This window comes from Lissotriton vulgaris, chromosome 1_1 (assembly GCF_964263255.1).
Source record: "Lissotriton vulgaris chromosome 1_1, aLisVul1.2, whole genome shotgun sequence".
Taxonomy (NCBI): domain Eukaryota; kingdom Metazoa; phylum Chordata; class Amphibia; order Caudata; family Salamandridae; genus Lissotriton; species Lissotriton vulgaris.
This window is the reverse complement of record NC_141685.1, coordinates 1671503625-1671518711: the sequence shown is the minus strand read 5'-3', so window position 1 is coordinate 1671518711 and position 15087 is coordinate 1671503625. Positions and strand designations below refer to the sequence as shown.

General features: G+C 47.6%; 1 protein-coding gene across 1 annotated transcript in view; it reads left to right on the top strand.

The window, feature by feature from the left end:
- The first annotated feature begins 3100 nt into the window (after window positions 1–3100).
- The window catches only part of LOC147751042 (uncharacterized), a 94988-nt gene continuing 83001 nt past the window's right edge, over window positions 3101–15087 (top strand). Inside the window, exons 1-4 of the mRNA XM_086932151.1 lie at window positions 3101–3574; window positions 9539–9823; window positions 11980–12324; window positions 13604–13891. Coding sequence (XP_086788277.1) covers window positions 3101–3574; window positions 9539–9823; window positions 11980–12324; window positions 13604–13891 — 1392 coding nt within the window. The remainder of the gene's footprint in view (window positions 3575–9538; window positions 9824–11979; window positions 12325–13603; window positions 13892–15087) is intronic.

The following is a 15087-nucleotide window of genomic DNA, read 5'->3' as shown; positions in this document are numbered from 1 at the left end:
AGGATCAGACAATAAAAGAGGAATGTAGCTCTGTGACATGGACATATATACCGTGTTATGATTCCAGAATGGAACTTTTATTTTTGTGATGTGTTTATGTTTTCTAAAGGGCTGCATGTGTAGGGCAGAAATAAAGGTTTATGCATAATGATAGCTTCCGGTCTTTTAATGAAATTGGGGAGCTATGTGCGTCTCGTTTCAATTGTGGTTTGCTGCTGAATGCAACAGAGCTTTGAGGTTACAATTGCAGTCCTAAACCGGTGATCAGATACTGTCTTCATAAAGATGATGGTATTCATTTTTAGAGACATACACAAGAACCTTTTATTCATGCATAATAATAAGGTGGGGGGTTGTGATTCCCTGTGTATTGTTGTGTTGCTCTATGACTGATTCATAACTCCATCACCGAGCAAATCTTTGGCCGAGTCACAAACCTTTCAGTGTGCAAAAAGCACAGAGTTGTTTGTGACCTGACCTCCATACATAGGACCATAACCCTTTGAGAGAGATTTAAATTCACATTTTGTGAGTCATAAACCTGAATTTACACCCATAAACAGCCCATTTGTATGTATAAGTGTCATGTACATGCACAGTTGTCTTTGTAAACTGGGCTGCTTGATTATAGTCACATCAAGGAACAACTATTGTAACATTAACATATAATAGCATAGCACTATATTTTTTTCTGTGTAGTGTTATGCTCGTATAGTGACAGGTTTCACAGTTAGACAAAGCACTGCTGATGCTTCAATGGTTAGTTGCAGCAGTCATTGGAAAATAAATTATTTTGGACACACAACATTTCAATATTTATAATATAAATAATCTTTACTTTGGGGTTTTACCCTGCTGTCAATTACCATTTTATAGTGCATTTGATTGCACTCTACATGAGTGGTGGTCATAGCGACATTGTAAAGAGTACCATAAACGTTCAGTTTGTGCTAATTCAGTTGTGATAGTGTAGATTTTTAAATATCACTTGATTTTATAATTTTAATATTTTAAGTATGATTTAGATATTGCACTAACACCACACTGGTCCATTATAACATGCACATGCTAATGCGAAGGAGGCACACAGAAGAGGAAGATATTTGCTATCCAAAAAATACACTTCTGATTCTACTTCAGCCCTAATAGTGACAAACAGGCTTAAATGTGCTGCAGCTCAACCTTGGAGTAAGTCAAGCACCACACATTTCCAACTACTAGTACTGCAACACACTCCAATAGAAAAAGAAGGAGGCGGGCTATAACACTAACACTCCAGTGGAAATAATGTAAAATATATTAAATTATTTCTCAATTTGAAAATATGTGTGTGAATGTGTGTGTGTGTGTATGTATGTGTATATATATATAAATGAAATTTTTGAAACGTATAAACGACTAAGTATAATTAATGATACACTTATTATTTTTTCATTTAATAGCACACATACATTTAAAATAAAAATCCATTTTGAACTTCACTTAAGAAAACTATAAATTATTAAAATGAATAAAAAATATAGCTTATAGGCAAGTTTGATGCAAATAAAATATAAAAAATAAACTGTTATTGATGGTGGGTGATTTCAATTTTGAAGAATTTTTCAAAATATCATTTAAAAATAATTAAGATGTTTAAATTAGTTTACAATTTAATACAAAGTTAATTTTAGGAAGCAATTAGTTTTTATGTTTTCTTTAAGTAGACTTAGGTTAATTATAGTTGTTTTTAATTATTTTACATTTTTATTTAACCTTAAATTAATTGCATTGATTTAAAAAATATATGAAGGGGGGCGTGGCCAAGATGGCGTCGGAGTAGGACGCTTCCGAGAGCCTCTCCGACGCCGACTCTACATAGCATCGGACAGCGGGGTCCAGAGCGCCAGTACCGGCGTGAAAAGTGCGGCGGAGGTCGCTGGTAGCCGGGGGTGCCGTCCGGTGCAATCGGCGACCTACCAGGGTGCCTGTGGCGGCGACCGGAGCGGAGAAGAGCTGAGGCCTAAGAAGCACCGGCCTCTCGTAATCAGGGGGCCGACTCCGGTTGGTGCGGCGGCCGGCGCGACAGGAGACCATCCCGCGCGGGCACAACAGGCCCCACCCTCGCGACCCTTCAACCGGCGGGAGCCGAGACCAGCCGTTGTGTTCCGGCAGCGGGGAAGACCTGGGGTGTGGAGCCGGCAGTGCGGGGCTGAAGCCGCGGAGGGAGTCTGGTGAGCGGCGAGCCGAGCCCGGTGGAGGCGTCCTGCTGCGGGGACATTTGGTGAGGCTGGGGCTCGGGGGGGGGGGGGGGGGCGGCCCCCGCTCCCGAGGGCCCGGGTGGGTGGTGCGGCTGGAGGAATCGCCGCGGACGCTGTGGCTCCGGCACGGGGCCTTGTGTGATCACAGGCCCAGAGACGGATCAAGAACAGGCCTGTTTGGGCTCCCCGGGATTGAGCTTACCGCAGCGGCGGGCCCCTGTTGCACTCCGGCCTTTTGCCTGGCTGACATTGGACCCTGAGGCTTGGCTGTGGGGCCCTAGCACCACGCTGACGGACCTTGGTGAGGACTCGAGCTGTGGGGCTCTAGCGCTACCCTGACGGCCCTTGGTGAGGCCGGACGGATTCTTGCGGGGGTCTCCTTGGACTGTGGTGCTCGGTGGGGGACGCTGCGACGCCATTTTTGATTGGCCCTCCTCTGGCTGCATCGGCCCTGCTTGGCCTCGCGCTTGGACTGTGGGGTTGAGGGCCTCGTGCATTGCCGCCGCACTCACCTGTCGCCCAGGGTGTGGGGTCCTGGTGTGGCTGCTCCCCCTCCCCTGCCTTGGAAGCCACGTTAGGCCCCTGTGGTACTCTCTTGGGGAGAGCCCTCTGGAGGGGGCGTGGCCGGGCCTCTGAGCGGACTGCCCGGGAAGGTGCACGTTATTATCAGCGGGCCCCATCTACTGCTCCCGCCAGGGGTCTCTGGAGCGGAGGCCTCGCCGGGCCACGTGCTGTGACCGGACCAGCAGGCTGCCCGACTGACGGAGGACCGCCTCGACGGGGTACTGTCCTCCAGTTGGGATCGCATTGGGGCCTTGTGGAGGGAGTGCTGCAGCTGATTTCGGCCGGGTGCGGTCGCCATGTCCTCCTCGCAGCGTAGGGGGAAAATGCTGAAGGACGGAGCCTCTAAATCGTCGCAGCAGCCGGCATCGCCTGGTGCCAGCGGATCCTCGAAGCAGTCGGACGACGACGTGTGTGCAACTAAAGCGTTCATGACGGAGCTCTTCGCCTCTATTAAAGATGACATCTCCGAACTCCGTTCGCAGTTGGCCTCGGATCTCCGGGAGGTGAGGAGGGACGTGGATGGGATTGGTGAACGAGTGGCGACACTGGAGGACCACGACCTTAGCCTGGCGAATGATGTGCACCAGCTCCAACAGGACGTCATTCGCCTCACAGAGCAGAATTTGGATCTGCAGACCCACGCGGAGGACTTGGAGAACCGCTCCAGGAGAAATAATATTCGTATCAAGGCGGTGCCGTGGGACGGTGAAGCGGGGGACCTGCGTGGATACGTCCAGGCCTTGTTTCTTCAGATTCTGGAGGATGGAGAGGTGCGTGACATCCAGATGGACAGAGTGCACAGAGTGGGGTTGCCCAGACGGGGTGGGGGGCCGCCTCCGGATATCCTCTTCTGTGTGCATGACTTTCAGCTGAAGGAAAGGATTCTGAGGAAAGCTTGAACCATCACCTCTTTGCAATTTCGAGAACACCGCCCGCAGCTCTACCAGGACCTGGTGGCGACGACTTTGCAGAAGCGGAGGGACTTCCGGCCTGTGACTGCCTTTCTTCGGGAGCGCGGGGTCTCTTACTCATGGGGACATCCCTTCCGGATTACCTTTCGTTCGGAGAATAGGCTGAGGCAGATCAATTCCCTGCAGGCGGCGAAGGATCTTCTGGGCATCGAAGGCACGGACCCTTCTCAGGAGGCCCGCGGCTCACCGTTCCGGAGGCGGCGGCGTTCTTCTTCCTGGCACAGAGTGGGCCCTTTGCCGGAGCGACGGCGGCCGGATCCTACGGCTAGTGAGCAGGAGAGGGGTGCCGCACTGGCCTCGGTGGCTTCCGTCACCATGGCGGACTCCCAGACGAGCTCTGGGGCAGCGTGACCCCGGTACCATTGAATGGCGTCGGAGGGGCTCTTGGCCTGAGGTCCCCGGGGTTTGATGGTACTTTTGAAAGAGACACCCCGGACCTTGGACCTGGGGGTCACCAGGTTGACACCCCGGCCCCGATTCCAGACCAGTGGAGGACTTCCGAACTGGGACCTGCTGGAACTGATGACTGCGAGGTTCAGGTTCAGGGCCTTGAGTTGTGCTTTGTTGTTTTCTGTTTCTTGGGGGGGGGTGGGGTGGGGGTTCTGGGGCTGGGGGACACGTTGGGGGTGTTGGGGTTCAGGGGGGGGATGGGGGGACGGTGTTGGCGACCATAGGCTGAGTGTGTGGGGTGCAGCGGGTGGGGGTGGGCTTGTATTTTACATCTTATTTCTCAGATTTTGCTTCCGGGGGGGGTGCTTGACTTGCATTTCACTGTGGAGGGCGGGCTGGTGGTGGGGGGCGGGGGGGCCCCATCTTCGGTTGTGCGTGTCATGTGCGAGGGCTGTTCCTTGATTTATCATGACTATTAGTATAGGCACCTGGAACGTGAAAGGGCTCAATTCCCCACAGAAGCGGCAGAAGGTGTGGAAGTACCTGACGGACCACCACCTAGATGTGGTGGGTCTTCAGGAAACTCACCTAGCCAGGAAGGATGAGCTTAGGCTCCGGCATCGGCACTTTTCTCTCATATACAGGGCGTCCGCTTCCACTAAGCATAGGGGGGTGGCTCTTTTGTTTCGGGCGTCCCTCCACTTCCAACCGGGGGGGGTGAGTGGAGATAAGGAGGGGCGATGGCTGATGGTGAAGGGATCTCTGTATGGACGTATGTGCACGTTTGTGGTGGTGTATGTGCCCAATGCTTCCCAGAACGGCTTTTTGCAGACACTGTTGGAGAGGGTGGGGGAGTTCGTGGAGGGCCTGCTGTTCCTGTTGGGGGACTTCAATATGGTGTGGGATAAAGTCCTAGATAGTTCGTGCACACAAAGGTCGGGGCTGGGGTGTTTTCCACTGAGACGCAGCGGCGGGTGGGGGAACTGGGGCTGATTGATAGCTGGCGTTTCCTTTTTCCCCAGTCTAGGGACTACACCTACTTCTCCCACGTCCATTTGTCTTACTCTCGAATTGACCATATCTTCATCAGCCAAGCACTGCGGGGGGACGTCCAGGTTTCCAGCATCTTCCCACTCTCAGTGTCGGACCACAGCTTAGTCGTGCTAGGGTTGCAATGGTCGATGGGGGGGGACGGATGGAGGAAATGGTATTTTCCCGAGGCACTCACTCGGGATGACGCGGCGAGTAAGGACCTGAGGAGGGCCATTCGGGACTTCTTGGAGCCTAACCCTCCTTCAGACACGTCGGTGTTTACCACTTGGGATGCCTGTAAGGCCTCCCTGCGAGGTACCTGCCTAAGCCTTAATGCTAATCTTAATAGGCAAAGGAGGAAGGAACGTGAGGCTCTTGAATCTGAGCTGGAGGTGCTGGAGCGGGCCCACAAAGCCAATCCGTCCCGGGTGACCCTGCGGCCTTTGACAGCGGTGCGGGGGAAGCTCCGAGCTCACTATAATAACAGAGCGGAATTCACGCTTTTGCGGCTGCGGAGGACTTCGTATTCGATGGGAAACAAGGTGGGGAAGCACTTGGCGAGACAGCTTTGAGATAAACGGGAGCGTGAATATGTGGGGGAGATCAAGGATGAGGCAGGGAAGGCCCAACATAGGGATGGGGACAAGGCTGCTATATTCAGCCGCTTCTATGCTGCTTTATATGGAGGGGAGGATCTGGATCGAGCTGCTCAATCCGCTTTCCTAGCTAGCCTCCCTATACCCCAAGTCTCCAGGGAATGGAATGAGCTCCTCTCGGCCCCTATCTCGAGGGAGGAGGTGTTGGACGCTATAAAGGCTCTAAAGCTCCACAAGGCCCCGGGCCCTGACGGGTACACAGCCTCGTTTTACAAGTCGTTTGCGGGAGAACTCTGCGATTTTTTAGTCACCCTCTTCAACACCATGGCCGCCGAGGGGCGGACCTCGGGATCGATGGCGGAGGCTTTGGTCACCATTCTCCCCAAACCGGGGAAAGACCTCACCCAGTGCACATCCTACCGTCCGATAGCGCTCCTAAACCTGGATGCCAAACTGTACTCCTCGATTCTCGCAAAGCGGCTCCAGGATCTGATGCCGGGCATTATACACCCAGATCAATCTGGGTTTATCAAAGGCCGGCAAACCCATGATAATCTGCGTCGGGTGGTACATTTGATCGAAAAGGCCGACCGGTTTCGCTTACCTGCTGTATTGGTGGGTCTGGACGCGGAGAAGGCTTTCGACCGTGTGGACTGGGGGTTTCTGAATTTAACACTGGAGGCTTTTGGGTTCTCTCCCCATTTTGTGAAAATGATACGGGCTAATTATGATCGGCCCGTGTCCAGGGTGTTGGTTAACGGACATAGATCTGCCTGCTTCCCCCACTCTCGCGGCACGCGGCAGGGGTGCCCTCTTTCCCCGCTTCTGTTTGCTCTCAGCATAGAACCTCTGGCCCTTGCAATTAGGGAGAGGGAACAGATTGCCGGCCTCCCCTTCACCGGCGAACAGCATAAGATCTCTCTGTTCGCGGATGACGTCCTCTTGTCGTTAGGGGATCCGGCCCGCTCACTACCTCATGTCCACGAGGTTTTGTCTGAGTTCGAGAAGGTGGCGGGGTTTAAGGTTAACATGGATAAATCGTACATTTTGAATCTGACTCTTCCACCTGACGAAGTAGACCGTGTGCGACCGCTTACGTCTCTCTCGTGGGCGTCCTCATCCTTGCTCTATCTGGGTGTTAGGTTGACCCCCTCCTTGGGTGGGCTGTTCGCAGCTAACTTTCCCCCGGCATTAACGGCGGTCCGTGGGGAGCTGGAAAAGTGGAAGCCGAAATTCATCTCTTGGCTCGGTCGCATCCACGCGATCAAGATGGTGTTGCTGCCCAAATTCTTGTATCTTTTCCAAGCCCTGCCCATACCTGTGGACTTGGATTTCTTCCGACGCTTGAAGACCCTGATGCTGAAATTTGTGTGGCAGGGAGGCCGGGCGCGGCTGTCGTTCGCTGTACTTCGACGACCACGGGGGGAAGGGGAGTGGGTTTCCCCGACATGCACTTATACTATAAGGCTGCGCAATTGAGGGTGCTGGTAGAATGGTCTCAGCCCCTCTCGGAGAAACATTGGCTACATATGGAACGTAGTGTGGCTGGGAGGTCCATTTGGGACTTGGCCTGGAAGCCTAAGGCTGATCGGCCTAGGAATGTCTATATATGCACTCCCACTAGCACAGTCCTGAAAGTTTGGGACACGGTCAGTAGTGATGAACGCTGGACCACCTTTCCATCACCGTTTACTCCTATCCACAGGAATCCGTCCTTTCCGCCGGCAGAGCGTGATGGACCGTTTACGCTTTGGAGTGAGGGGGGCTGTAGGGTACTTACTCATCTGTTCCATGGGACGGATCCACTTACCTTCCACAATTGCATGAGGGACTATGGGGTCCCACCCACTGAACGGTTCCATCATATTCAGCTCATGCACTGGGCTACTTCGCCGGCAGTGCGGGATGCGGCCACGAGACAGCTGACCCCCTTCGAGGCATTTATCGTCCGTACTTCTTGTATGAAAGGGACGATCTCCTTCCTCTATAGATTGCTCCTGGACACGGTCATATTCCCGAGGCCCCGCTATATGGAGCACTGGGAGACTTGTCTTGGAAGGGACATCTCGAAAGCCGAATGGGAGGGGTTGTGGCGTGATATCAAAGCGCATAACCATTCGATTGATCTTCGGGAGGCTCACTTAAAACTTATGTTTGACTGGTACCTCTATCCATCCAAGTTACACCGCATATTCCCGTCGTCATCTGACAGGTGCTGGCGGGGATGCGGCTTGTTGGGTGATTTCCGCCATATATGGGGGGACTGTCCAGCCATTAAGCATTTCTGGTCGGAGATACTGGCCCACATCAAGGAGATGATGGGGTACCCGATCCCGGAGTCCATGGACTATGTCCTATTGGGACTTCGTGATCCGCTGTTGGAGCACCAGACTAGAGCCGACAGACGGATTATATGGCTGTGCCTGGGGGCGGCTAAATTGACGCTGGCGGCGGCGTGGAAGAAGCCGGTGGCGCCAGCGACCTCATTGTGGCATGCGCGGTTGTGGCGATTACTGAGTCTGGAGAGGGTGTCTGATATCTTTCTGGGGGACTTTAAGAACTTCTTGTTTAGGTGGGGCCCTCTGGTCAGGTTTCTTTCCCGGGGCCTTCCGTCGGCAGTGTGTCCTTCAGCACTGCGAGCGCTACACCTCTTTCAGATCTAATTTATGGGGCGGATGCATCCCAGTATGATAGTGCGGTTGGTCGCCACCACGGGGAGGGGTGGGGCGGGGGGGGGGGGGGTGGTTGGTTTGTTGAATGTTGAATTTTCTTGTGTGACACCCGGCAGTTTGAAGCGGACTGTAGAGGACTCCGGCGCAGAAGCGTCCTTGGCCGGTGGCTCGACCTGCTGCGTACTGCCTCTTGTGGCGATCTGGCATCTGGTGGGCCGGGCATTGGCCTTGAGGGTTCCACTGTTACGAATGAACATTGACTTTGCAATAGCTTTGTAGCTTAATTCTTCTTACATTCCCGTGGACTGTAGTGGGAACATCCCCGGAGTCCCCTGTGTGGTCATATTGATATCTGTCGTTGTGTCCTATTACTGTTTTTTTTTCTCTGATTCTGAAATCAATAAATACAGATTTGACAAAAAAAATATATGAAAAACGTTATTCAATTACCCTATATTTTCCTATAGGGAGATGTTGGCCCGGTTGCGAAGATCTCCACTAACAGTTTACAAAAGTAAATATAATAATAATAATAATAATAATAATAATAATAATAATAATAATAATAATAATAATAATAATAATAATAATAAAAGTAAATAATAGCAACTTAACACTCATAAATGCAGTCTTAAGACTCTCCAACCCTCGTTGGAGGGGGTGTAGACTCTGACTCTTAAGTCTCTATCTAGGGGGAATACTCCACTTGGAAATGGTGAACAGGAAAAAAAGTGGAGATGTACACATAGGTGCAGGAGTAGAGCTACATGTTAGTAGATCTACACATACAAACTTACCGTTACAAATCAGATCCATTGTATGTAAATTTACTGTATGTGAAAATTCTGAAACCCTGACCTGTATCTAGCCCTTCTGGACATATGTTGGGCATCCATGTTCTAAAACAATATCCATTAGCAGGGAAGGTACAAGGATGTGTTTGGGGTAATGTTAAAAAACTGTGATTTCTTTGTTCGACATACACCAAAGACACCACTAAAACATGTTCTGAGTGAACAGTGTTGCCCAGAGTTTGACTCAGATTGTATATTCAATTATTTTCTTTTTATGAGGACCTGGCAAAGAAAGACCAGAAGAAAAAGAAAAAGATGCGTCTGGGCAGCAGCAATCCCAGCGAAAGTGAGATCTTCATAACTGATGAGGGGATTAAGAACACAAGCCTGTTTCTGGAAGTGGAACTCCAGGAGAATGTGACTGAAGAAGCGTTCACAGTCTTTACGCCAACCAGCCAGGAATATGTGTATCCATCCAGTGAAGAAGTCACCTTTACCATTAGCCAGAGCTCTGTAGACACAGGTCAACTGCAACAAGAACAAGCTACAACTGTGGGGAACAAGGTAACCCTGGAAAATAGTCTATCAATTGAAAGTCTTACCACTTTCATACTTAAAATTTAATGCAAATCTAAAATTCAAAACCTTTATCCAAACATGTTGCCTAGAAAATTGGGAGCCAAAGATGTTGTCAACTGTTCGAAGGCAGCCTAACAGCTTTCACATACACACATAAACCACTTTCTGGAAATAGCTTAATTACAAATCTTGTATTCACCAATCTATACGTTATCTTGGCTGAAAAGGCAAACTCAAATATCTTATTTCTGGCCAGTATTGAAATTATTTTCTTATGTGAAGCACATTATTTCATATTCTGAGATTACTTTAAATAATATTTTGAATTATATCCTGAGACCCTGAAATAAAGGGTGATAAATGGAAAAGGAGTTATTACTCTTTGTCTCACAGATAGGTGATTTTTTTCCATTAAGCATATCAATCAATCAATCAATCAATCAAACAGTATATGTATAGGGCAGCACTGTCACCCCTATCGGTATATGGGCGCTGTGTGTCTTGTAGAGCCAGGTCTTGAGTCTCTTTCTGAAGTCTGCAAGCGAGAGGGCTGTATGGACATGCAGAAATATTGTCATGTTCAAGATGCAACATCATAAAGTAATTTTTATACTTTATATAATCAAATGCAGCTATTCCATTGGAAAGTCAGATCCACCTCAATTTATCATCAATGTCTCTAATTCGAAATATACCTAATTCACCTGCCTGTATCAGGGTACAAAGGTATCGGGACCTTTTAATGCAATTTCAGAGACTGCTGGCTGTCAAATAATGTTATAAGTCAAGTCAAGTCATAAAATTTGTATAGCGCACTACATACCCAGAGGGTTTCAAGGCGCTTAGGAGGAGGTGGAGGATTATTTGTCAAATATCCACGTTTTAAGCTGCTTTCTGAACGCTATGTGGTTCTGGGTGAGGCGGAGGTAAGCGGGGAGTGAGTTCCATGTTTTAGCAGCCCGGTAAGAAAAGGATCTGCCTCCCATGGTGGTCTTGTTGATGCGAGGTATAGTGGCGAGGGCTTGGTCGGAAGAGCGTAGTTGGCGGGAGGGGGTGTAGAAGGACAGTCGGGAGTTGAGGCAGTCTGGTCCGATGTCGTAAAGTGATTTGTGTGCGTGGGTGAGCAGTCGGAAAGTGATCCTCTTATTGACGGGTAGCCAGTGGAGGTCTTTAAGGTGGCCAGAGATGTGTTCGTTGCGTGGGATGTCTAGTATGAGCCTGGCTGCGGCGTTTTGGATTCGTTGGAGTTTCTTCTGGAGTTTGGCGGTGGTACCTGCGTAGAGGGTGTTTCCGTAGTCCAGTCGGCTCGTGACCAGGGCGTGGGTGACTGTTTTCCTAGTTTCGGAGGGGATCCAGCGAAATGTTTTTCTGAGCATGCGAAGAATGTTGAAGCAGGAAGAGGATACGGCGTTGACTTGTTTGTTCATTGAGAGTGAAGAGTCCAGAATGACGCCTGTGTTCGCTTTTGGCCATCCTGGGACAAATACGAAAAAAGTTTATTCATTTTGATTGCAAAAATCACAGGTAGATTCATTTGGGGGTAAGAACTTCCACTAACTATATCTAGATGCAAAAACTAGCACATTACATATCTTGCTACTCGTTTTTATTAAGAAAATATTATAAATTAAAGAAAGCTATCAGGAAAGATTAGGAGTAGGCAAAGTTGAGTCATTTTTAGTAGTTGTAGTGCTCGTGAGAGTTGTCGGTGTTACGCGTGCTATAGGAGAGTTGGTGTACATGTGAAAGTCAGGACTCTTCCGGTGCTTTTCATTGTGAGATCACCGCTTCTCACCATCTTTTCCCAACCATGAATTATCTTGCTTACCTTACTTACAATCATGGTGGTTCCTTTTCCTGGTAATATAAATCATATGGTGGTGAATGTTCTTAGCGAGTGCGTGTGGCCCACATCAGCTTTCACGGGTCCTGTGAGACAATTCTGTCCCTTCCTACTCTCCCCTGTGAGACAACTGCAAGTAAAGGTAGTCCTAAACTCAGGATCTGCACACGAGTGTGTTTGTGTTATAAAATCAATATACAGCCCTAGTACTGATAGGTCAGTTGACTCATACATAATTAAATGTAGCTCTTTATACTTGACACCACAGATGCATAAGACCAATTTTGTATTCGTACAGGAGCTGAAGGAAACTAAAAATCGAAAGAAGAAGAAGAAGGCAGGGCCAGATGGCAGAAGCAGCCTTGAAGTAACTGCATTGGCAGGGGAGGAGGGACCAGTGCAAGAGGTGCACGTGACTCTGACGGCAGGGGATGGAGACCCTGATGGTGGTCTTGATGATCTGACTGATGGCCTAAATGAACCCAGTCGAGAAGTCGTGACTGAAGAAGCGTTCACAGTCTTTACACAAACCAACCAGGAATATGTGCCTCCATCCAGTGAAGAAGTCACTTTTACCATTAGCCAGAGCTCTGTAGACACAGATCAACTGCCACAAGAACAAGCTGCAACTGTGGGGAATAAGGTAACCCTGGGGAAAAGTCTATCAATTGAAAGTCTTACCACTTTAACAGTTAACATTTCATGCAAATCTAAAATTCACACCTTTCTGTTGATTTTAGCACAAAATATAAAACCTGCATCCAAACATGTTGCCTAGAAAATTGAGCACCAAAGATGTTGTCAGCTGTATGAAGCCAGCCTAACAGCTTTCACATACACACATTCACCACTTTCTGGAAATAGCTTAATTACAAGTCTGGTATTTACCAATCTATACTTTATCTTGGATAAACAGAAAGAGAAGATAAAATCAATTCTCCTATTTTTGGCCAGTATTGAAATTATTTTCTAATGTGAAGAGGGTTTATTCATATTTTGAGATTACATAAACAAATATTTAAAATTATATCTTGAGACCCTGAAATAAAAGGTGATACATGGAAAGGGAAATGTGTCTCATAAATTGGTGCATTTTTTCCATTAAGCTTATCAATTAATTAATCAAACAGCATTTGTATAACGCACCACTGTTACCCCTAGGGGTATCGGGGCACTCTGTCTCCATCGAAGAGCCAGGTCTTGAGTCTCTTTGTGAAGTCTGCCAGCAAGGGGGCTGTATGGACATGCACAAAATAATGTCATGTTCAAGATGCAACATCAAAAAGCCATTTTTACACATCATAGCATCAAATGCAGCTATTCCAGTGGAAAGTCAGAGCCACCTCAATTTATCATCCATGTCTGTAATTAGAAATATACTTAATTCACCAGCCTATATAAAGGTACAAAGGTATCGGGACAAATTGATGCAGTTTCAGAGACTGCTGCCTGTCAAATAATGTTATGTATATTAATGTGTTCGCTTTTGACAATCCTAGACCTAATATGAAAAACTGATTATTCATTTTCATTGCAAATATCACAGGTAGTTAAATTTTTGGTTAAGAACTTCCATTAACTGTATCCAGATGAAAAAACTAGCACATTAGATTTCTTGCTACTCGTTTTTATAAAGTAAAGAAATAATAATCATATGCTGGTGAATGTTCTAAGTGAGTGTGCGTGGCACACATCTGCTTTCACGGGTCGTGTGAGACAATTCTGCCACTGCCAACTCTCCTCCTTGAGAGTCGACTGCAAGTATAGGTAGCCCTAAACTCAGGATCTGCACAAGAGTCTGCTTGTGTAATAAAGCAATGTACAGCTCTAGTATTGATAGGTCAGTTGACTCACACATAATTAAATGTAGCTCTTCATACTTGACACCACAGATGCTTAAGACCAATTTTGTATTCGTACAGGAGCTGAAGGAAACTAAAAAGGATCGAAAGAAGAAGAAGAAGACGGGGACAGATGGGAGGAGCAGCCTTGAAGTAACTGCATTGGCAGTGGAGGAGGGACCAGTGCAAGAGGTGCACGTGGCTCTGACGGCAGGGGATGGAGACCCTGATGATGGTCGTGATGATCTGATTGAGGGCCTGAATGAACCCAGTCGAGAAGACATAGAAGAATTAAAGGACCCCACGACCCAGAGAGTTGTAGGCGCTGACCAGTTGCTCGATGGAGAGCATCCCACCGGAGAAGAAGAGGTAACTACGAGGAGACTGACAAGTTGCGGAGATTGTGGTTGGTGGCTTCGTTGTTAACTCATTCTGCTGTGTCCCGGCCAACTTAGAAGGACATAACTGCTTTTAAACACACTCCTCCTGCCAAGTGCCACTTATTGTACAAATTTTAAACAAATGCAATATATTTACAACTTTTACCTCTATAATGAAAGGGTGCTCATACCTCTTGTTAATTGCAGCCAAGGAGCAAGATACGCTGGCTTCAGCAGGTCTATTTGTATTTTTTAAACCAAAACCCATCCTCGTTTTTGGATTGCTTAACTCAGGTCAAATTTGTGATCAAAAACACGGTCAAGCCATGATCATTAATAGCTAACAAGGTTTAAACCATCTGTCGGTAAAAGTAAAAATATGGTATTCAAAAACACATTTTCTTGAAAGCAATACCCTTTGCCATAACCATACCCATTTTTGTCTCAATTTAAAAAAAAATGTTATTAGTGCTTTTAAATATTCCATTATTATATCAGGGAAGGTATTATGAAGCAGTAGAAAAATACAGTACATACGATAAAAGATGTTAGAATCAATAGTATATCATCATCTGGAAAAACCATAGTATGGATAAAAGATAAATATTACACTAAATTTATGTTACTGTACAATCCTGCTACTAAAAAAAAGTGCAAATGCCATATAAATAAAGTGATTTTGCCTACCTCAAAAGTTCCTTTTAAAAAGCCATCCATAAACGAAACTTAGAATTCCTCACTTTTCACCCAGTTAATATTCAACCCTACTGCCAGGAGCGAACCCATTCCGCAAAGGGTCCCCAGATCTTCCTCTCCTTTCGCCTAGCTCTTTTTACCTTGCATTTATATAATTTAATCTCCAAATTAAAGATGGAAGCAGATCTTACTTGCCATTGTTGAAAGGATGGTGCCTGCGGATCGAGCCATGCTGAGGCAATACAGATTCGATATACTGCCATTTTTATTAAATATTAAGGTCTCCCCACCAGGTAAAGCCAAGGCCCCATCTACCCCTAATAGCATCACTCTAGGACTTATAACCAGATTAGTATTAAAAATACCTCCCAGAAAAGTGGAAATCTGCGATCCAAGTGAATCTAACAAAGGACACATACCAAACATATGAATAAAATCTGCTGTTGGGCCCCGACAGCGCAGACAGTTTTCCTCGTCCCAAGCCCCCAA